This window comes from Stegastes partitus, unplaced genomic scaffold (assembly GCF_000690725.1).
Source record: "Stegastes partitus isolate 25-593 unplaced genomic scaffold, Stegastes_partitus-1.0.2 Scaffold362, whole genome shotgun sequence".
In the NCBI taxonomy this organism is placed as follows: domain Eukaryota; kingdom Metazoa; phylum Chordata; class Actinopteri; family Pomacentridae; genus Stegastes; species Stegastes partitus.
Genome location: NW_007578093.1, coordinates 315730 through 338875, shown reverse-complemented (window position 1 = coordinate 338875; position 23146 = coordinate 315730). Strand labels below are relative to the sequence as shown.

General features: G+C 45.4%; 2 protein-coding genes and 1 long non-coding RNA gene across 6 annotated transcripts in view; 2 read left to right on the top strand and 1 right to left on the bottom strand.

Moving 5' to 3' along the window:
• The window catches only part of rap1gap2a (RAP1 GTPase activating protein 2a), an 84435-nt gene extending 69253 nt beyond the window's left edge, over nucleotides 1-15182 (top strand). For 2 of the 3 annotated variants that reach the window (XM_008284510.1, XM_008284507.1), the window contains 20 exons: nucleotides 1836-1868; nucleotides 2478-2510; nucleotides 2741-2962; nucleotides 3056-3159; nucleotides 4640-4718; nucleotides 5457-5510; nucleotides 6203-6286; nucleotides 6398-6498; nucleotides 6972-7101; nucleotides 7398-7553; nucleotides 7763-7834; nucleotides 9222-9308; nucleotides 9418-9558; nucleotides 10524-10673; nucleotides 12118-12230; nucleotides 12308-12406; nucleotides 12498-12624; nucleotides 14500-14602; nucleotides 14712-14785; nucleotides 15046-15182. In XM_008284510.1, coding sequence (XP_008282732.1) covers nucleotides 1836-1868; nucleotides 2478-2510; nucleotides 2741-2962; nucleotides 3056-3159; nucleotides 4640-4718; nucleotides 5457-5510; nucleotides 6203-6286; nucleotides 6398-6498; nucleotides 6972-7101; nucleotides 7398-7553; nucleotides 7763-7834; nucleotides 9222-9308; nucleotides 9418-9558; nucleotides 10524-10673; nucleotides 12118-12230; nucleotides 12308-12406; nucleotides 12498-12624; nucleotides 14500-14602; nucleotides 14712-14785; nucleotides 15046-15054 — 1971 coding nt within the window. In that variant the 3' untranslated portion in view covers nucleotides 15055-15182. The remainder of the gene's footprint in view (nucleotides 1-1835; nucleotides 1869-2477; nucleotides 2511-2740; nucleotides 2963-3055; nucleotides 3160-4639; nucleotides 4719-5456; nucleotides 5511-6202; nucleotides 6287-6397; nucleotides 6499-6971; nucleotides 7102-7397; nucleotides 7554-7762; nucleotides 7835-9221; nucleotides 9309-9417; nucleotides 9559-10523; nucleotides 10674-12117; nucleotides 12231-12307; nucleotides 12407-12497; nucleotides 12625-14499; nucleotides 14603-14711; nucleotides 14786-15045) is intronic. The other variant, XM_008284509.1, reaches the window with a different exon arrangement.
• A 662-nt stretch (nucleotides 15183-15844) lies between these two features.
• Nucleotides 15845-17633, top strand: LOC103359264 (uncharacterized). Its single transcript, XR_520299.1, has 2 exons — nucleotides 15845-15877; nucleotides 15932-17633. It is a non-coding gene; the product is annotated as an uncharacterized LOC103359264 (long non-coding RNA).
• A 1083-nt stretch (nucleotides 17634-18716) lies between these two features.
• Nucleotides 18717-21409, bottom strand: LOC103359263 (uncharacterized). Of its 2 annotated transcripts, none has more exons than XM_008284505.1 (5): nucleotides 21088-21409; nucleotides 19930-20271; nucleotides 19605-19835; nucleotides 19487-19515; nucleotides 18717-19366 (listed from the first exon to the last, which is right to left on the bottom strand). In XM_008284505.1, exons 1-5 carry the CDS (start codon nucleotides 21137-21139, stop codon nucleotides 19268-19270), a joined length of 753 nt encoding a protein of 250 aa, XP_008282727.1. In that variant the 5' UTR covers nucleotides 21140-21409; the 3' UTR covers nucleotides 18717-19267. The 2 variants fall into 2 exon arrangements, with proteins under 2 accessions (XP_008282727.1, XP_008282728.1); XM_008284506.1 differs by having other exon boundaries at nucleotides 19626-19835.
• Between the last annotated feature and the right edge of the window lie 1737 nt (nucleotides 21410-23146).

Sequence of the window (23146 nt, the reverse complement as noted above, 5' to 3'; positions counted from 1 at the left end):
AGCTAACTATAGCTAACTACAGCCTGTTCATGGGTCGCCGTTCAGCTAGTGAGCTGTAGGGGTGCCCTACTAGTTTGAAATATATTTTTAAAAAATGACCATAATTCTGAACAAGCTCCCCAGCAGAGAGCCGCTGGGCCGACCGTGGAGCTGGACGTGGTTCTGCTCATGTACGAGCTTTTAAGAGATAAATTAATTCAAGGACACTTCAGCTAACTCATTTTCTATTTTGGCCTGCACCTGCATGGTCGGCGGTTTATTTCCTGTGAAACTCAACCTACAGATCCTCTGACCTCGTTAAAGAAGAATTAAATTATAATTCCATTAGGTTAATACAACTGGAATATAGTTTTTAAATCAATTAACATAGAAATCTGAGATTTAATTGCACACAATATGAAGCTGATGCAATTACCAACATTAATATGTGAATACAGTTTATCAGAATAATGTCCGTCTCTTAAAAAGTTTATCAGAAAACTGTCCTCAGCAAGTGCTCCATTTGCTCATGAAAACACTGTCCATTTAATATTTGCATGTTATATATATATATACATAGAGAGAGAGAGAGAGATGGACAGGTCTGTTGCTGCTATAAGACCACCTTTAAAGAACGCCTGTTAATTTGAGTAATGACTTCCAGAAGATGCAGGCTGAGGTGAGCAGGACAACCTGGCCAGTGGAGTCATGAACAGTGAGACTGGTGGACGGCAGCCGATCTAACGGCGCCACATGTTTATAGTCACCGTGAGCCTAAACTCAAGTTGTTGAGCTCAGCACATCAGACCCTCCATGTGCTCATGTCATGATGAAGGTCATTTTTTGTTGCCATCTCTCTTCCCTCTTTCTTCCTCTCTTCCTGATTCCACCTCTCTCCACCTCCTCCTCGTCCATCCTCTCTCCACCTCCTCCTCCTCCGTCCCCTCTTCACCTCCGATCTCTCTTCACCTCCTTCTCCTCTGTCCTCTCTCCACCTCCTCCTCTGTCCTCTCTCCACCACCTCCTCTTCCATCCTCTCTCCACCTCCTCCTCTGTCCTCTCTTCACCTCCTCCTCTTCCATCCTCTCTCCGCCGCCTCCTCCTCAATCCTCTCTCCACCTCCTCCTCCTCTGTCTCTCTCCACCTCCTCTTCCTCCGTCCGCTCTCCACCTCCTCCTCCATCCTCTCTTCATCTCCGTCAGACTGGAAATTGAAGCCTAATAACAAGGCTTTTGTGATCACTCTCATGTTGTTGACAGCGACTCCCTCCTGAGTGTAACAGCTGCTCCATCAACAGACCAAACCACTACAGACTAGCCTCAGAAGTGGATGTGATGTCTAGTGTGTCTGTGTATATATATGTATATGTATATGTATGTATGTGTATACTGAGGTGCCTGGTGGGAGCGGCAGTGATGACAGTGGAGCGTATGTGGAGACTCTGAATCCCCACACATGCATTTATTTCCTCACTCTTATGCTCTGTCATGTAGACAACCTGCTCCTCTGGGCCTCTTTCATAATTGGTCAGTTTTTTTGTGTGTGCCAGGTTGGTTTTCATGTCTCCATAGACACAGTGAAGACTGAAGCAGGTTTAGTGTCCCAACATGATAGCATGAAGAGTGGAGTGATGCATGAGTGGAGGCAGGCTTCAGAGGATGATGTCTGCAATACCTGTGTGTGTGTGTGTGTGTGTGTGTGTGTGTGTGTGTGGCTCATCAGCTGTCATCTGACTTCTGAGACAGTGAAACCTGAAAACAAGAGTTCCATCATTTTAAATGCACATAAATGAAGTGGACTTGCTCTCTGACCTTTGCTGTTTTTCCGTCCTCATGCTGCGATCGGACTCTAATCAGGTCCCGAAAGCTGAAGAGACCAAAAAGTGGAAGGTGGTGACTGGATGCACGCTTGTTCTTGTCTTCTCTGTGGACCTCATTAGTGTGTGTGGTTGTGTGGCCTCCAGTCTTCTCCTTGTTGTCCTCCATCTCTGCTTCAGCTCCTGGGTCTGAGCTGTCTGCTGTGAGGGACTCTCAAAGCCCGGTGAACACTGTCAGATTTTTCACAGGGACTTGAGAGTACAAAATCAATAACCTCCTGATCTGATTGATTATAAGTTGAATGAACTCCAACTGTCAATTGATCCTGCCAGCGTCCTGACTCCTGCTGCTGCAGAATACAGATGAGTGGCTGCTGTAGCTCCCAGACAGGCCTCAGCAGTATTAGAGGTCAAACGCTACGCTACGCTAGCAGACTGCCAACGGCACACAGCAGCGCTGACACCATGACGGGGTGACGCACCCTCACTGATGGTCGCTGATGACTTTGCATTTCAGGCTGTTGCATCATTTCCTGAGTGTCCATTTAGCATCATAGGTTGTGTTGCTGTTTTGTGTCTGTGTTTGTGTCTGTGTGCAACTTTATCATTGTGGCAACAGTCAGTGGAGTTCACTTCAGCTAATGTTGGTCTTTTAATGATGTGTGTGTCCTCTTGTTTCCAGGACGACTACATCCCCTATCCACGGATAGAAGATGTGAGTGTCTGACACGTCACATTCAACACACACACTGACACCCTGCTGCTGTGGAGCATTAGCTCATAGCTCCTGACAGCAGATAAAACATGTAAAGCTAAAGGCCAGCTATTTAAATCTTTAAAAACTTCTTGTTCTTGTTTCTTAACCAGCATTGCACATGAAAGCCCTGTTTCTGATTCATTAGATTTTGGGTTTTTTCTTCCTGTCTCTATCGTGTCTGTCCTCAGGTCCTGGAGAAGGGTGGCCCGTACCCCCAGGTGATCCTGCCTCAGTTTGGGGGTTACTGGATTGAGGATGTGGAGGCCCCAGCAGGAACCCCATCCTCATCAGAGTCCAGTTTCTGTGAGGAGGAGGATGGAGGAGAGGGCATGAGCCCTGGTGGGGGGCACAGCTATCGCCTGGAGTGCAACAGCACGGCCCGAGCCTACCGCAAACACTTCCTCGGCAAGGTTGGTCTGCGTGCACGTTAATGTCAGCGTTTGCTTACAGCTGTGTGGTTGTGTTGGGGCCGGACTCTGCCTGACCCTCCTTTCTGCACCCAGGAGCACATGAACTACTACTGCACTGGCAGCAGCATAGGCAACCTCATCATGTCCCTGAAACACGAGGAGGCTGAGGGACAGGAGTTCTTGCGCATCATGCTCAGGTGAGATCAGTGCACCGCCAGTGTCTTACTGGACGTATTTCATTGCTCTGGAGTTCAGGATTTAAACTCCGTCATGCTGCTCTCTTTGTCTGTAAGCACCTCTTGTTATCTGACTTTCCGGATTTTCTTTACCGAGGATTATAGTTTTTAATTTAGCCTACAACAGCAGCAGCTGTCATAACAGAACTGAACATGTTCATTTGACAGAAAAGCATTTAAATAGCATCTGAGGCTAAATGTTAGTTTCACTGATCTGATCATAAACTGCCGGCTGCTATAAAGTCTGACAGCCACTAGTGTTAGATGTAAATTATGCTGGAGGGGGAACAGGAATGTGTCATGGTGGCGCTCGAGGAAGCGTCGGGACGTCCTTAAAGTCAGGAGATCCCTCCACCGAGGAACATGATGTCTGTCCATGGCATAGATTTGTGCTGAATGGACCGACTGACTGACAATGCGATGAAATCATAAAGTCAGAATGATAATAAATGAGTCCTACCTGGACACCGTCTCTCTCCATCAGAAGCTTCTCTGTTGTGGCAGCGCTGTGTTGTCTTCGTCATATTTAACTCTGACCTGTGTGTCTGTAATGGACGGCTTCTGCTGCCGTCATAGCTGGTGACATTTTCATTAACAGGCGAGAAAAACAAGCGCATCCTGGTTTGTTGTGGGCGCCACAGAGGGCTGCAGCCAGGTGATGGCTAATCTTCTGGTTGACAGCATCACCACATTTAGCAACAGCCAGCCTGCACTAATCCTTTTCTCTGCTCACACTTGTGGAGGCTAAACTCAGCATGAACAGAGCTTTTCACCTAATTTCCCCCAAGACAGAAATCAAATCCAATTTTTTAAAAAAAAGATGAGAAACAGAATATTCTGGCCATATTTGTTCCAAAAAAAATAAGTATCTGTTAAATGGACACACGCTCAGGATTGTTAAATAAGAGCCTCATTCTCGGATCATATTCACTCCACCACTGATTTTAAACCCTTTAATTGAATTTATTCACATAGAAGTTCACAATATCAACCAATTATTCACAAACACTTCTGCACAGCCCCCAGGGAGCTGAAAGAACAAAATGAGCTTTCAGAAAAAGTGCTGTATAAATAATATAGAACATTTTCTGTAAAGTAAAAAGGGAGAAATAAATATAATTTAGCTTGAAAGGCATAATCATTAATCTAACTGTTGCATTGTAGATTTCGAGATGATGTTTGCCAGTTTATCAACTTTCTATTCTGTTCTTCTAATTAAAATATAAAAGCAGAAAACTATTTAGCCGTTATTTTCCAGTAGATTTGGATTTGTTTGCCTCGTTTGTGTGTTCTGAGCATCTCTGGGAGTCTCTGGCATCTGTTTGAGGGATCAAGGACTGAACTTTTTGGGAACTTACTATCGAAAATGACAAAATCTCTTTGATGGCACACATTTCCGAACAGACCTACAAACAGAGCTGCTCCTTCTGTTCGCTTGCAGGTCGAGGACCAAAACCGTTCACGACAGGATCTCTTTAGCCGGCATCAGCCAGCTGCCCAGCGTGCCTCAGATCGCCAAGGTAAGACACGACACCAGGTTGAACAGCAGGCTGTCTGTGGACTTCGCTCAAAACATGACGGCAGCTGTGAGCGCTGGGTTTGGTCCACGGAGGCTGGGTCACAGGGAGCATTAAAAAACACCAGACACAGTATTAGTCAATAAAGTACCAGAAAACAGCTAACACAATGAACAAAGAAATAAATAGAACTATTAACCTCTCCCTGATGTTTCATCTTAATATATATAAAGATGAAACCAAACGCCATCAAACTTTGCTCTGTAGTTATTAGTCGTTGTGATGAAACATTCAGAAGACGATGAAGCTTTGTCTGACCAGTGATAAGACCTGCCGATGACCGATGGGACCAACCCTGGCTCCTGTTTACCAGCCTGGGAAGACTCACAGCGGTTTATGCAGTCCATGTTTCACTTAATAAAAGAGAACAAGATAAACAATCCAAAGGCAGAAAAGTGTCTGTTTCATCTTTAAACATTATCCTTGAATACGTGTGATGGTTTCTGCCCTGATGCGACTCAGTGATGGAGGACAGGTTTACGCTCTGATGATAAATCAGCAAAGTACATCAATGATTTATTAAGATGTAAAGAAGGCAAGAAATCCACTTTAGCTCCTAAATACATTTGTAAGTAGTACATTCTGTTAGCTTTAGCTGTTTGAGACGCTTCCTGGTGCAGATGAGGGGATTTCTCTCACAAGATGTCAGTCTAATATCCGTTATTCTTCCTTTCCTCTCAGCTGTTGTGTGATGATGCCACAGGGCTGAAGTTCAACCCGGTCCTGTATCCTCGGGTGAGTTTGTCTTCAGCTCGGCCTCATCACGGCCGGTCTGCCCTCTGTCCTCCAACAGATCTAGTCCAGCTGACCTGAGCTACCTGTGATTGCCGGCAGATAAATGCTAACGTTACATTCAGTAATATCTGCACAGCTTTAGAAACCTTCATGAATAACTTTTCATAAATTCTGCATGCAATCACTTAATGCCCGGGGCATTTTTGTTTTAAATGTTTAACTGATGCTTTTAGTTGTTTTTGCCACATGACCCTACACATACATTCACTTTTTAACCCAACCAGAAAAAACAACCAATCAGTGTTGACCCTCCGAGCCCCCTGCCTCTCTAACACCTGCCCTGCTCGTAAGGCAATTACTCAAAAACCAATAGATGAGAGGGCAACTTTGTAAAATGGACGTGATGGATGTTGCTCCTCCTCCTGGAGGCCTGGTGGAGGAGGGTGATGGAGCATGCTTTCAGCCTGGGCCTTAGGGAAGGAAAAAACCCATCTGTGACTCCGTATGCAAGAGACAGCGACAGGATCGCTGCCACAAACTGTCGCATGTCGGCCTTACATAACCAGGGCCCAGGAAACTGCCCCGCAGCAAGTTGGAGGAGAGAAAGCATGTTTCCAAACTGCTGCAGCTCATGGAAAGTGTTTCAAAGCCATCAGGACAGAGTAGGAAGTAACGGTTTTGTCTTTGAACAGGGATCTCAGTTGATAGTGGCCTATGACGAACACGAGGTCAACAACACGTTCAAATTTGGCGTCATCTACCAGAAGTTTGGACAGGTGAGCGACTTAGCAGCACCTGTTTACCTCAAATACACCTTCTGCCTGTGTGCACTGCGTCACCTCTGCTTTCTGTCTCCTCTACTGTTTATGTGTGTGTTTGCCTCGCAGACGTCAGAGGAAGAGTTATTTGGGAACAACGAGGAGACGCCTGCTTTCAAGGAGTTTCTCAGTATCTTAGGAGACAACATCGACCTCCAGGATTTTAAAGGGTAACAGTGGAAAACAAGCAGAATGACGCGGTGTAAAAGGGAAAACAGCAGAACTGAGTAACATGCACAAGATAGAGAGAAGGAGGAGTGTGATGCAGCAGAGGAAAATAGCGGGGTTTAATTACTGTAACCTTGGAGCAATTTGTCCTGCTGTTTAGGACTCAGCATGCGACGGAGATAAACTGCTTAGTGAAACAGATCCGAGGGAAGAAAGTGCCACATGGACAAGTAATAGGAGCTTTGTATGCCCTGTTTATTGTCTCGTAGGCTTTTTTCTTTAGTACTACACTTGTCACGTTCACTGTTAGGGAGGCTTTGAATTGTCGTTGACACGTTACGGCAGAACACCAGTGGACAGCACCAGAGCTGGTTGAAATGAGACTAATGTGATGCACGCAGTAGAACCTTATCTCATACATGACGGCTGGAGACCACACTGAGAACATGACACATGCGCTTTGATGGCGTGACAGGTTCCGCGGAGGGCTGGACGTGTCCCATGGACAGACCGGCTCTGAATCCGTCTACACCGTCTTCAGGCAGAGAGAGATTATGTTCCATGTGTCAACTAAGCTTCCCTTCACTGAGGGCGACTTTCAGCAGGTATCAGGCTTCATTCTGGATTTATTACTGTGACACCGCATGCATGATGGATTTAGTACCAAATGAAAGTGGTTCGGTCTGGTCATTGACAGCCTGTTGTGCTGTTCTAATAAAAACCTAAATTGCTATCATGTAAGCTATGGCTAAATGGTAAATCAAATGACTTCTCTTTGATGTGAAGCCTCTTAAATCCTCCTCAGACATAAATAAAGTCTTTCTGCATTCAGAGGTTTATAGAACCAGAAGCTGTGTGCTTCTAAACGTCTGAGGTCAACTCATGACTCTTTTGTCTTCAGCTCCAAAGGAAGAGGCACATAGGAAACGATATTGTGGCTGCAGTGTTCCAGGAAGAGGCCACGCCGTTTGTTCCTGACATGATCGCCTCCAACTTTCTGCATGCCTATGTGCTGGTGCAGGCGGAGAACCCGTGTACGGAGCACACCACATACAAGGTACACACCGGAGTTCTGTGCTGACATGGTGCTACTTCTGACCTGAACCAGGACTGGTTTGTTCTGGGCAGGAAACCGAACCATGTAAACAACAAAGTAGAGGATGAGTCGGTTGTACGATTCCTGTGTTTCCTGCTCACAGCCTTAACCCTGCACTGTCCTGAAATACGTACTAACAGTATGTGACCGTTTTTGCTTGATGCCAACAGGTTTCTGTTACAGCCAGAGAAGACGTGCCTCCTTTTGGACCCGCTCTGCCCAACCCAGCGGTCTTCAAGAAGGTGAGGGACACAGGTGTTCTCTCAGCAGCAGCCAGACTTCTGAGGACTGAGAAATAATTCAAATGTGGACGTAGCTCAACACTTTGACTTGAGAACCCAGAACTCAAGACCTCACGTTAGCCTTTTGACTGGAATATATTGATTCCTTCACCAAGTCCAAATTTTAAAAATGATGTTATGAAAAAGTTTGAATGCTCCTTTATTCTCCTGACAACAGACATAATCTGTTGTCAGCCAATCACACGATGCAAGAAGGAAAGAAAGGTGCATTTAGAAAGAAACTACATCTCAGACATGGACTATGCTATATTTAACAGAGATACCTACTCTGTGTGAAGCACGTGACTCAGAAATAAACAATTATTGTTAAACTTAAGACCCATGAATAACTTAGTGGGGGACACCTGAGTGTTGGAGTAGTTCACCATCCAGGTAAATGCACTGCTGAGCTCTGTGGCTGAGAGTTATAGGAGAACTGACAGCAGTCTGATGTCTGAGCAGCGACTCTGAAGCCAGCAGCTGGCTAGCTTAGCTTAGCCTGAAAACTGGAAAGAAGAAGCAGCTCTATGCAAAGGTACCTAAACTCACCTCCCAGCAACTTCCTGCAATCTCTGCTGGTTGCCTGGCAACTGCTTCAGTCCCGGCCAAGAAGTAGTGTGAGGACATCATCCCCCTAAAACGGAGAACTGTTGTTCTAAACAAAGGAATGCAGCTTTAGTGAGCTCCAGAGTGCTGCTGGAGGATTCTGGGAGAGCCCAGTTGATGCTTTTGGATGTTCATGTAAACCTTTCAAACAAAACAAAACAAAACATTTTGAGCCTGTAAATGTGCATAATATGGGCTCTTTAACTTTGGCTCTCTTTCCTGTTTTTACTGTAAAAAGCATTTTGACTTGACTTGGCTTTATGCTAAGCTAAGCTAACTGGATGCAGGTATAAGAATGGTATTCAGTTACCCGTTCCTGTTGCTCTCTGCCTGAAGGCAAATAAGTGTATGTCCCTAAACAACATCATTTTAAATATTACTCCATATATTTGAACAACATTACAATAATAAGAGTATGCATTTCAATATACTGTTCTATTCACAAGTTGCTCCATTGAGTTCTTACAAATGCCATTATATACACTAAAAACAGTAATCTCTACTGAACACATGAACCAGAGTGAGGTGTCTTATTCAGAGATGAAGCTACGTTGGAAAGAGACGTCTGACGTGAGGTTCAGTTCCTCAGTCAGACATGATGCAGACCAGGAGCAGAGACGAGCTGTCAGGTGTAACCCGTGTGATGCTGATGAAGGTCGCCTTCCTGTGTCGACATTCTGCACCTTTTCTCCTCACCGTCTAACTCCCCTCCTTCCCCCTCTCTCCTTGTCTTTCTCTCCAGGGGCCTGAGTTCCGAGACTTCCTGCTGACAAAGCTGATCAATGCTGAAAACGCCTGCTACAAATCTGACAAATTCGCCAAACTAGAGGTGACACACGCTCACACAGTTGCACTCAAACACCACAGCAGGCCCTCCATCTCTGAATCTGCCTCCCGTGCTCTCCTACATGGCTTTATGTGTGTCTGCTGATTTCCAGGGACGAACACGAGCCGCGCTGCTCGACAACCTCCTCGACGAGCTGCACCGGCAGAGCCAGGCCACGCTGGGCCTGGGCCAGGTGGGCGAGGAGGACAAGCTGGAGAACGGGGGACACGGGGGTCTGCTGGAGTCCTTCAAGGTGAACATGAAGCCTACAAGAGTACATCATGCCCTCATTTCTCAGCGCTGTGACATTTATTTAATCACCGCCATTATGGCACAAGAGTGGAGGTGTTGGGTTGTAGGTCAGCTAAATGTCACGCCACACCTGAAGGTGCTGAACCTCTGTTGGTCGGTCGCTGCTGCCTTCTGTTGACGTGTGAACATGAACTAAACGCTGCAGTGCTCATACATGCGACGCCTGCTTCTCTTTGTCTCCTCTGTTTCCTCGACTGGCCGTCTAACTCGGCCTCGCCACTCCCGCCCCTCCGTGCTCTAAGCTGAAGGCTAATTGATGCTAATGGGACCATTAAAATGTGAATTTCCGTCTGCATGTGTGTGAGATGATGGCATGTGTGACTATGTGACAGTTTGGCTCTCTTCCTTTTCGCAGGCATTATGGACCGCTACTTTGCACTTCCTGCAGTCAGTCCCAGGGGGCGCCTTTCTCATTGCTGTCATAGCAGCTGCTGTGTATTACCTCTCTGTATTACTGTAAATGCAAGCGATTACCACGTATTAATAAAACAGAATTTATATTAAGTTGTTTGTGTTTATGCTTTGCAAGAACTCTGACCTCAAATGCATGACATCATATCTGCAGCAGAGAACAAAGTGAAATCATGTCTGCGTTTGATCTGAATTTAATGCTACTGACATGAATTTATTATGAAATGAAGAATAAGCCTTATTGATACTTATTACCAATGAACCAACTGTATAGTAGTGAGTTAACACTCGTTGGTGGCCCATCCCTTGGTGAACTGCGCCCTCTGGTGGTTGTATTATGCAGTAGCAGCTGTCTTCCCTCTAATCCATATAAGAAAATTATTTTTGCCTTTAAAAGTCTTCTTTATGTTGCCGTCCCTCTTGCCTGCCTTCTGTGCTTCCATGCGTCTGCATTGCCACCATCGTTTACTACCTGTTTGCCTCTGTCTGCTCCAGAGAGCCATGCGGGTCAGGAGCCACTCCATGGAGACCATGGTGGGGTCGCACCGCCACAGGAGCCCCGGGGTTGGAGGAGGGGTCCCAGCCAGCCTCAGCGGTGGAGGACTGCCGCAGAGCACCAGCGAATGCACAAAGAGCACTTTCACTGTGAGTGAATAACGGAAGAGAGAGATGATGTTCTGTCAGGGGGCAGAAGGATGATTGGTCTAATCAGGGCATCATGTAGAGTAGCCCTCGTTACTGACGTCTGAATCAGGCCTGGTTCCAACAGGCTGCATCTGAGGCATGTTTCTGAGTGTCTGCCTCAAAGGCTCCACATTGAGCGCAGAGATGGTTGATTTCACCTGAATGTACAGCATAACCCTCGGATACAGTCCTGTTCTAACATCAGTGTTGTGAAGTGGCTAGACATGTAGTCTTACTGGGCCGGTAGTCCATGCTAATGTTACTGTCTGGAAACAGAAGTGTGCTGTTCTGAAATAAAGCACCTGTGAGCACTGAGGGCAGCAGAACAGCAAACAGATGTGAACCCCGGTTGAGTTGAGAGGAGACGTGTTGTTTATCACAAACCACTCCAAGAGGTTCTGACTGTCTCTCAGCTTTACAATTTACACATCGTTGTGACGACGATCAAACTGTTTGGCAGATTAGCTGCTCAGTGTGCTAACACTATCCTGTTGTGGTGAAGTCGTCAACAAAAAAACTTCTTCATGTCTGAACAGTTTTTTTTACGTCGCACCTATAACAACCACAGACCACAATAAAGATGGATTTTGCTGTATGGGACCTTTAAAAGGCCATAAAACATCATTTTTCAACCAGCTTAATGTTAGGGATAGAGACGAAGCTGAACACCGTATTTTCTGCTAAGTTTGAACAGTTTTGCACATTTGAATCAAAATCTGATGATTGATGAGATTGTTGGCAGTGTCTGATCAAACTATACCTCTGATGATGAAGCTGATCAGTTGTCTTTTAGACAGTCTGGATGGTTTTACTCAACTGAAATGTTGAGTTTTGTTCATTTCATCCGCACCCTAAACTTCTTCTCTACAGCTGGTTGAAAGCAGCAGCAGGATTACTGACCAACACTCGACCCAGAGAGTCCCTCCAGTGGCTCCATCCGATTACATTTATATTTGATTACTTTTAAACCTTGACAGGGTCTGGCTCAACGCTACATCTCAGAACTGTTGACTCCTAATTCTGCACCAGACCCCTCACATTAAAAGTCAACGCAGTTAGAAACTCACAGTCCAGGTTTAAAACCAAGGGAAGCCTAAGCTTTTACTCAGCCAAGGCTCAGTTTTATTAAGCTTCTGAAAACCCGCCTGTACAAACTGGCATTTGTATTTTACTCTCTGTTATGTCATTTTAGCCTATTTTTAAATGATTTATTGTCTTTTTTTAAAGGTTTATTGTTGATCTTTTTGTAAAGCAGCTTCACTCCTTGAAAGGTTTAAATGAAGTTTATCATTAATTGTTATTTAGTCGTGAATATTTAATGTTGCATTTAAACAATTTCCAGTGATTTTAAATCAAGTTTTGATGTAAAATATTGCAACACTCATCTGTAATCTGTGGCCTTCAGCCTCCTGCATTGTCAGCCAAGTCTCCTCTGAAGAGCCCAGTGAAACGGAGGTCTGGACTCTTTCCACGTCTGCACTCCAGCACAGAAAGTCCATCAGACAAACACTCACGCAGGTCAGTGTTCGTTGCGTTAGATGTCGTGATTCTGTCAGGTCGCAGGTTTTTATTAGTGTCATGGCTTCTGTCTGCAGCGACCAGAAGCTGGCAGAGATGTGCCCACTGTCACATGAGGTGAGGTCGGAGACGTCTTCCAACCCCAGCTCGCCTGAGATCTGCACCAACAAAGAGAGGTGAGAGCTGAGTTCACTGCTGGCTGAGGGCAAAGGTGGCCTCTCTAGGCTAATATAAGTGTGTAATCAAATGAACTGGTGTCCTCCACAGACCCTTCATCAAGCTGAAGGAGTGCAGCAGCAGCAGCAGCAGGCCCAACATCTCCCGTTCTTCATCCAGCACCAGCAGCTTCAGCAGCACCACCGGAGAGACAGAAGCTCTGGAGGAACTGGACACAGTGAGTTCAAACGCTCCTCAAACAAAGTTTTTGAGAGGAAAATGGGAGTTCTGTCCTGCTTTCTGTTATTGCTAGCGTGTCTTTACCACAGAGAAAAGAGGAAGTGAGTGTTTGGAAGCGAGGGAGCCGTCAGAGTGTCAGGCTGTTAGTGGTGTCAGCGCCTCATGGATGAGAACGTCTATAATTGCTGAGAAAAGAGTGTTGGACGTCAGCACATCTAGTATAATGGTTGTGTCTGCTATCAGGTGACACTGCTTGTCAGTGTTATTTTATATTATGTGAGAAACGCTGTCACTGTCCCTGCTCTCAGCGTTTAGCTTGAGATCGGTTTGCACAGAGGCAGTCTGCATTGTTAAACTGTCAGAGTGAAGCTGGAAGGCCAGAGGAAACAGTACCGTGTGGTTTGATGCATGGCACAGCAGTGAAGCACACAACGATTATCACAAGTCTGACGGGTTCAAAGCAAAGACTTAATTGTCCTCGTTACATTTTAATTTGATTAAAGCATTTCAGCATATTTTAACAAGTGAGAAGACCCATACAGTTCTCATTTCTGTAGCATTAACGCTGAACACAGGGACAGCATTAGCCTGGCTCTCCTCAAAAGAGACAGATATATATAAAACAGACTCAAGCTCCCTGTGTTCTCCTGTTGTCACACTTCATGCTAAGGGAAGCTCTGGGCAGTCGCGTCTTAAAAGCATAAAAACGACTTTTCTGAAATGTGACAGATTTACACCAACATTTAAACTTTAAAAATGTGTTAAAGAACCTTGTGGAGCTTCATGTGAATGTTGACGCCCCTTTTCCACCAAGAAGAACCAGGTGCTAGGTTCAGTGCTTACTTGGTTCCAATCTAAGAACCGGTTGCTTTTCCATCAGCCAGGAGCCAAGTTAGAGCCATACGTCACTGCATACGTAGTCCATTTACCGAACAACGCTGGCGCCACACAGACGTCCACACAGGACTCCAGACTGACTTTGTTACCGGTGTGACCATCTTTCTCATTTGTTCATACTTCCCACCTTGTCACAGGCAAAACATATGACTTGCTGAACATTTTTCTTATCGATAGACTCTACAATTTACGATGTACCCTGAACGCCCCACATAGCAAGCTGCGCTAGCTGCTGTTGGTGGCTGCGGTGCTCAGACCGGTGTTCGACCAAAGATGACTTTGAAAAGAGTAAACCAGGGCATTCTGATGTCAGATTTGGCTGAGATGAAACCGAGTGATTTTTTTTCCTCATGAGGTTATGTAGTTGTTTTACTTTATTTTGTTTTATTTTTAAAATTTAAAATTTAAAATTTTCCTATTTCTATTATTCGTGTAAATTCCTAGAGCGACACCAACAGCCGAAACCAAATTCCTTGTATGTTGTGTACGTACTTAGCCATTAAAGCTGATTCGGATTCTGATTCGGATTGTTTTCTATGAGCGGAACAGTTTGTGCAGAACTTCTGTGTGTCCCTGGACTCGTTCCAATACATCTGACCAGAGACATCCTGGTGAAAAACGACACAAATCATCGCTTGTGTGTCCCATTCATTCATCGGTCTCGGTGGTCACCCACCCCCAGCCCCTGATGTACTTGGTGCTTAGCTCTGGCCCAGCAAAGAGCTGGTGCCTGAAAAGCACCAGTTCTTAGAACCTGGAGCCGGTGCTTAGGTGGTGGAAATGCAAAGAACTGATGCTAAGTCAGGCACCAGCTCCAAACCAGCACTGGAACCAGCTCAGTGGAAAAGGGGTACCAGAGAGTCACTGTACTGACAGAGAGTTTTAATTCAACTTCAGCAAAACACAGTTTCCTTGTTTCACTGACCCTCTTCTTTCCTCTTCCTCCATATTAACCTCACTTTTAACCTCCTCCCAGGCCAGCCATCCATCCATAGCCTCTTCCTCTGCCTTCAGCCCTGCCCTCAGTGTCGACAGCCAGGGATCCGGTACTCCTGTCATCATGTGTCGCAGTCCAACAGGTAGACCTGCAGCATTCAGACCTTACTGTCACAGCTTTAACAGAATGCCATAGGTTTGCATTGAAAGGACCGTTCCCTTTGTTCTGTTCCCCTCATTTACATTCTGCAGATGGGAAAAATAAGACATCACCGAGGTCAAACTTGAAGTTCCGCTTTGACAAAATGAGCCACTCATCTACGACTGTAAGTTTTACTTTAAAGTCTGCCTGTTGGCTTTATTTTCTTGTTACTGAGTGCGAGTTAAACAGGACTAACTCCAGAAACATACGTGACGTTTGAGTTCGGAGCATTACTGCTGCATGCGGGGGGCCATAACAAGGTCCCTGGTGTGTGTTTGAAGCACATCTCATTATCTGTGGACCACTGGTGTCTCTGAACAGTAACGCTGGTGTTGGGTAACAGGCCCAGGTTTTCCTCTAACTGGCCTCTCTCTTCTCTTTCAGTCCGAGTAGCTTTGTGGAGCAGAAAAAACAGACTTGCACAACAAAGGGACAGCGTAGGCTGACGGAGCTGCAACAATAAAGAAGAACAGAAGAAACAATCACAACAACCACAGAATCACTGTAGAACCACTTCCTAAGCCAAGGATAATCTGACAAGGTGACTGACTGCACCAGAGCCCCACGCTATAACCCAGCTGACAATACTGTGAGCGTTCAGTGCCGAGAAGCAGCAGAAATGATTTTAAAACCAACGTTTAGCTTCAGAAAATTGTCAACACTTGCTGCATCCTAGTTGTTAATTGTTCACATCACCCGAAGGCCTCGGCATGGCTGTGATGCTGTGAGTGTAGACAGAGCAAGACTTTTCCTCAGACATCTTGTGTAATCGAGAGCCATGAAGGTAATGAAAAGCAGTAAAACTGATTCTCTTTATCTAGTCAGCTCTAGAGTGCTCAGTGGAAATATTAGTCAGACGTCAGGATGTTCCCTTCTGCCTTTGCCCTTGGACGGTATGTCTGGTAACAGTTCCTCTTTTGCCTAAAAAAAAAGTACACAGAGACACACCAATGAACTTGTGCAGACATTTGATGCACAGTAGACTTACACCAATAAGCCACAGCATTGAAACACCTGGCTATTACTGTGTAGGCCCCGTCTGCTGCCACAACTGTCCTGATCGTGGGGGCATAGACATGTGGTGGTAGTGGACAAAGGGTGGCGATGGACATGGGGTGGACATGGGGTGGTTGTGGACATGGGGGTGGCAGTGGGTGTGGGGGTGGAGATGGACATGGGGTGGTAGTGGGTATGGGGGGGAGGTGGACATGGGGTGGTAGTGGGTATGTGGGGGAGGTGGACATGGGGTGGTAATGGGTATGGGGGGGAGGTGGAGGGGATGTTGACCTAGGATCCTCTGGGTCCTGTGGAGGCTCTGATCAGGATGTCCCGGTACATCCCATGGACGCTCAGTCGGATTGGGTTGTAGGAGTCTGGAGGCTGGTGGCCTCCTGAGCAGATCGCTGCCACTGGGGGGGGTTTGCTTGGTTCAGACAAGTGCTTAGGTTCACGGTGTGCATCAGAGTACAGTAACATGGAGGCCAGGACCCCCGGTTTTCATGCAGAACCCTGCATTGTAACAAGACGATCAATATGTACATGTCACCTGTCAGTGGTTTTGGTGTTGTGGCTGATTGGTGTTCGGTAGCAAGCCTTGGAAGTGGACGTTTCCTTCCTCCACTGTAGGAGCTGAACTTGCTCTTTGCATATATAACTGCTTTTCTAGGAAACATCTATGATTTTGGAGATGCTTTTGTAACCTAGCTAGCTGCTGCGTCGTGACTCCTGCACTATAAATGTGACATGTCTCCTCCAATGACAGCATTTCTGTATCTACAAGGGTCACTCCAAAGCCCTGAACTCAGTGCTTGGTTAGTGAACATTAGCTCAGTAGGAGACACTGCCAACACATTTTGCCACAAGCTTATTTTAGCCAAAGCTGCGCCTTACAATCTATCAGAAGCCCTTTTCACCACTGGTGTGTTCTTTCTCTGTTCTGTGTGTCTGTCTGTGTGTCTCTCACTATGTGAGAGGATAAGAGTCTCCTGGATCTGGTTACAGCACAGTTGTGGGTAGCCGACCAACACCCACATTTGCTGAAAATAGACGTTGCACTTACAGAAAGCATTTCACCTTCTGATACCTCCCATTGAAGCTTGCTAGCTCAGTGTATCGGCGTATGTGTTCGGTGGTTCTTCTGAACAGGGAAGTCTCCAGGGTTTTAGAGTTTCCCAGCATGTGAGCTGATGCAGAAGACTTGAAGAAGATGCTTCAGGTTATAATGAACCTTTGAACCACCTTTGGCAAAAACACCTTGAATGTGAACTTCAAACTTTTTTTTGTTTGTGTTTTTTGGCATTTTGTATTTTACGCCTTGTTAGTTGCTTTTACAAAGGCTCTTAGAAGCAAAGTGCAAAGCCAGTTGCTCACAAGCACAACAGGCCCAAAGGTCTGCTCTAATCCTCAACTACACAATATGAAGGAGTCGCACAAACTGGAGTCAGTCAAGAAGAAGTTGAAAGACACTTGACGTGTTTCCAGTGTGACCAAACTGTTGGTGTATGAGAAGAACGTCTGTGATCTTAATGTGTAGGAACCATTCCTGTAGCTGAGGAGGACTCAACAGTGTCTCAGTTCTCCCAAATTACAAACATCCTCTGTAATTTAGGTGACCTTTAACTTGCCAGGAAACTATTCTCAGTTAGTGTAGACCAGTGATTACCTCGAGGAAGTGAAGCAGGGACAGAAATCCTGTGGACAGAAGCGGGAAGTTCAGATGTCATTTAGTTTGTAGCAGGTATCGCCTAAAACGCCCTGCAGCCTTTTCTCTGTTAATATGCTTAATTTATGAAACGATTCTTTTGCATTGATGTCATGTAAAAATGTCACTGCAGAGTACGCTGATTAATAAGGTAAAATTATTAAAGGAAATATATTAATTTAAAGATGTCTAAACATATGTATATGTATATTTGGTTATGTAATGTGCCACTGAGAATTTATTCTAAAATAAAATGTTGTATTTTGTGTCATTTTTGCGTTGGTTTTTTTTTTGCAAGCTCTCCACACAGTGCTTTAATATTTAATGTACATACAACTTACTTACAGGCAGAGTTTGTTTCACATTTTTACGCCTGCAGCACATTTAAATCTGTCATCAACACAAGTGTTACAATCAGTGAAATCATCTCTGTAGCTCTTTGCAGCGGTGCAGCCTGTAGATGTAACATCTCCTTAATTTCTGCTCCACAAAACCTCCAAAACAGGCATTTTTGGAGGTGTTTATGTTACTACATTTTGTCTATTGACATTTATGCAAATTTCTGTACAGTTAAAGAAAAACAATGATCTCAGCGTGAGTCATCAACTACACTATCATGAGGTGGGATTAATGGGATTTTAGAATATGTTAAGTAAATTCTGAAATGGAATTAAAAACTCACACGGCGTTATTATTATAGTGCAGCTTATAATTGTTATTATCCATCCATCCATTATCTATACACCGATTAATCCTCACTAGGGTCATGGGGAGCTAGAACCTATCCCAGCTGACTCAGGGTGAAGGCAGGTTCACCTGGACAGGTAACCAGTCTATCACAGGGCTGCACTTAGAGACAGACAACCAAGCACACTCACATTCACACCTACAGACAATTTAGAATCACCAATTAACATATTTCTGGAGTGTGGGAGGAAGCCGGAGAACCCGGAGAGAACCCACGCTGCACAGAGAGAACATGTAGACTCTGCGTAGAAAGATCCCGGGTGTCCTCACCGGGAAGCGAACCGGCGACCTTCTAGCTGTGAGGCAACGATGCTAACCACATTGCTACCCACTGAGCTACCATGCAGTGTTTCATCAAATATTACTGCTGATTTTACTTTCACACATGGCCCTCGTGTTTCCTGCCTTCCTACATCTGTTTAGGTCGCACTCAGTTCAAGTGCACAACAAGTAGGTCAGCAGAGCATCAAACATTAGACGGTCAGTTTTATTGTATAACAATCTGCTCATTCGGGAGCTGCTCAGATCCTCTTTTGCAGGCATCACGCTGACTGGAGTCTACATGAACCACAGTTGTTGTGTCCGTGAAATAAAGTCAGAAACAAAATAGCAGAAGGAGCAATAAGGAAGTTTTAGTCATATTAACACATCATGAAACTCCTCAGTACTGACTGTAACACAGGATTATGTCAGGAATATGAGGAAACAATGAACAGCAACACATTTATCAAATAAGTTCAGTTCTTCTCGCACTGAGTCAGAAATCTCTGGTTTCAGTTCCAGTCACAAACTCAACGCTGATTTATAGAGAATTGTATTCTCAAAAATATGACAAACTCTGCCCTGTGGTTGACAGTACTATTCAGCTCCTGGAAGGACAAAAGGGTTTTTGACAAATTTGCTGTTAAAACATTCAAAACTTATGAAAGTGGTTTAATCCACCATACAGATGTATGCTCTGGAATATGACGCACAACAGGGCATGTTAGACATTAATACCACAGTGGCATATCTAAGCACAACATTTTTAGAAAACTTGCAATACAAAAATGAAAGTGATGAACCGGCGAGGGTTGTATTGATCTGTAGTTTCCTGTCCAGCTGCGGTGTCTCCTCTTCAGAACTGTATCGTTGAGCCTCAGCTTTGGTCAGGTGTTGTCAGGAAAATCTGACGGCTGAGTAAACAGTGGCCTGGTCAGACTCTCTGGTGGCTCCCTGTTGCCTCAATGCATCCTGGGAAATGTGTGCATACACTATCTGTAACATTATGAATAACAGAAAAAGGTTAGTGAAATGCATAAAAGACACATTTAAGTTTGGTCAGAGAAATGTCGAGGACGTGTCACCATCCCATCTCCGGACAGGACGTCGACCCACCTCAGTCCTCTGCTGGGGTTTGGGGCCAGCTGCAAAATATAAGAAACACACAGTATGGGTGAAAGTGTTTTGGATCAGTCCTACTGTCCAGGCTGATGGCAGAAGAGTGGGGACACACCTTTGTGAACGGACGTCTTACTTTTGTGTGGTGCTGGGCATCGAGGCGGAGGCTTTGGAGCAGGCCCTGGAGGCGTTCTCTGCACTGACGTGTACAGCTGTGGTGGGGGAAGCAGCTGAGGCTTCACCTCTGACCTCAGACAGAGAGCCAGTCCCAGAACGATGGGAAGACAGAGAGCAGCAGCAGCACAGATCAGAACCCGGTGCCATACGAGCCTCTGAGAGGGGACAGCTGTAGGACGGGAGGACAGACACCGAGAGTAATAGGCACAAGAGCAATTAGCTAAAGCGTTTGTGCAAACATGTGCACACATATGACATCATACCTGTTGTGATGTTCACGTTTGTCAGATGTCCCTGTTCCATGTTGCCTCCCCCCCAGACAACGCTGCACTGATAGGAACCTCCATCTAGTCGGTCAGCTCTCACAATTTCCAAAACCAGTCGGGTTTGGTTGGCAGAAAGCGTCACGTTGGTTAAATGATGCCTTGCACTTCCTTGAACAGTGCTGGACTTTTCATATGTTGAATTCTTCCACATCCAGGTGCCTGTCCAGGTGTGTCCACAGTGTTGGACCACACAGGACAGGGACACACTGCCCCCTGCTGGCACAGAAAACCTCCCACGTTTTGCCAGAATACTCTGGCTGCAGTCCTCGGCGCAGAAACCTGAAGGAAGGAAGTTTAACTCAACTGGTCAGAATGCACAGAAATAACAGAGGTTTTCATTTGGTGCAGTGCTGACAGACTGGTGCTCAATGGCTTGATGTCGCTATTTATGTTTTTCAAAAGACCACTGCAAGACCCAGTGTGAACAATAGGACTCAAGAATCTGATTTGAGAGATATTCTGTGTCCTGTTGCAATGAAATCTAAGCAGATTGTCAGCAGTGCATAATGCTGTCATATGTTTGTTAGTCTACGTAAAGATTTCATAAAACCACACTCGTTATGCAGCAAAATGTTGTTAGACTAAAATAAACTCCATCCATCATCTCTACACCTTAATCCTCACTGGGGTCACAGGGGGCTGGAGTGTATCCCAGCTGACTCAGGGTGAAGGCAGGTTCACCTGGACAGGTAACCAGTCTATCACAGGGCTACACTTAGAGACAGACAACCAAGCACACTCACATTCACACCTACGGACAATTTAGAATCACCAATTAACCTCAACATGTTTCTGGACTGTGGGAGGAAGCCGGAGAACCCGGAGAGACCCCACGCTGCACGGGGAGAACATGGAGACTCCTCAAAACAAAATAGAATAGAAATTTTAAAAGAAGCTATAAGAGCTATAAAGAGGTGTTCAAACTTTACAAAAACAAAGTTACAGTCAGTGGAGCTACTTCAGAGAGAGCTTCGTCTGTGCCAGTCCAGCTCCGACAGCAGGATGTTCAGTGTTTGGCATGATTCTCTTGGTAAAGATTCCCGTTTCAGTTTGAGTAAGAGTCCAGACTTATAGGAGCTGAAGCATGTCACTTACCAGACTGTGAGATCCAGACACAGAAAAAGACGCTGAAGAGATAGCCGTACATGTCTGAGCGTCACGGTGCCGTTTGTTCAGGGTCATCACAGGTCGTTTCACTTTCTGTGCAGGTTCAGGCTACATGTTAAGACTCGTCGTAAAAAGCTGTCAGACTCGTAGGTTTTCCTCCGAAACGCGGCCGTGCTGCTTAAAGTCGTAGTCAGTCTCTGGGAGTCTATCAGCTCGCTCTCACTTTCTTTTCCCATTTGCAGTAATTAAACAGGCTTTCCTTTTTCCTGCTGCTGCTCTGCTCTGGTCCAGTGGGAGGTTGAGGAAGGAAGTGAAACACTAATCCTCACACTCACACACACACACACACACACACACACACACACTTCATGAGCGGTATACAGCGTTCTAACGGGAAAGGGGCCAGTTTCAAGGAACTATGACACAAAGAGAGAAGTAGTTTTGTAGAGACTAACCTGTCCTCTCTTCTCTACGCATTTCTTGTTTTGTTTTCTAGCACTGTGAGGAATTCATAGTGTCATAAAATGCTGGTTACATGCTTGATTGTGTGATGTGATAATGCTGGTGAAGGCTGCATACGTCTCCTTGTTTTGACTCCAGCTGGTGGATGAGCATTTCAGATCCATTTGGGCCACGAACCAAGTCAGGCCTAACCACAACACGGCAAATTCCACCTTCACCTGTGAGCAGCTCTTTGGCAAAAGTGTTAGAAACCTCCAGCAGAACCAGGCTCAGAGAGGGTGAAGAGGAGGGAGGAACTGATAGTGGAGAGAATCAGGTGAAGAACTGCACCAGACAACAATAAACCGTGGGGAGGTGGTGAGTCCTTGGGCGGATCAGAACCGAGACCTGCTGAGAGGACAGCACATGAACTACGGGAGAAACAAGACGCAACGTTTGTGGCATATAACAGCATGAAGGCTGAAGGAGTGGACTGTTGAGGAGAGGTGCCAGGTGCATCCTGGGACGGTGCAGCATCCTGCTCCTCTAACAGCCCAGTGCATCCTGGGAAGTCACCTGCTATGTGTACTGCAAAACTGCTGCAGCTAAATGACTCACGACAGCTGAAGCGCTCATGGTCTCTTTGTCTGAGCAAGCAGGGAAAGTTTCAAGATTGGGCTTCATAGCTGTTCCAACAAATGTGTTCACTCTTCAGGTTCTTACCAGCCTCCAACAGCCCAACGTCAGCCTTCAAAATAAAAGCTTCTGCTACTTCTCGAGAGAAGATATTAACTGCATATGTGTTAATCATTAGACATGTAGCTTCTCTTTCTCCTTCATGTGCTGTCTGTTTTCCACTGTGTAATGATGAAATAGTAATAGCATAGTGATATTTTGTAAGCCGGACATTTCAGATTTGACTTTAGGAGCGCCTGTTTCATGATGCTCCGCCTCATCACGATGCTCCTCCTCATCACGTTCACTCTGATGTGCAGCAATAACAGAGCTGGTGAGCTGTGGTGTCCTTGAACACACCTGCATCAAGAGAAAGAAAAGCCGGCTTTGGTTGCTGTCACAGCAGAGGTCACGATACATGGTGACCTCTGGTGAGAACCCAGAGAGGCTGGAGCTGCCCCAATAAGTATTCAAGTACTTTACTTCAGTAAAAGTACCAATACAGCAACATAAAAATACTCTTCTACGAGGACAAGTACACGTAGCAGGGAAAAGTCTAATCTGATGTGACAAACTGACACCATTAGATGCTAAAACTGAAGCATCCTGCTGCTGCGTCTGATCCAGGCTGAGAGCTGAAACTGGTGGAAATACTTCATCCACACGTTTTCACAGATAAACCTGGTTAATGAGAGAAGAAACAACTAGTTGTGGTGCAGTAATCTGTTTTATCTCATATTATCTTTAGTTTCTGATTATTTAAACATTTACTGAGAGAAGTTTGGAGGAAAACATGGTGCAGCTGTTAACACAGAGATCTGAGGTGTAATCTGATTACACTCTGCCTGCATTTATTCTGAATATCAGGATCTGCATTAAAGTGTTACTTCTCTTCAAACATGCTTCTCAAAACACTGTAGTTAAACATTGT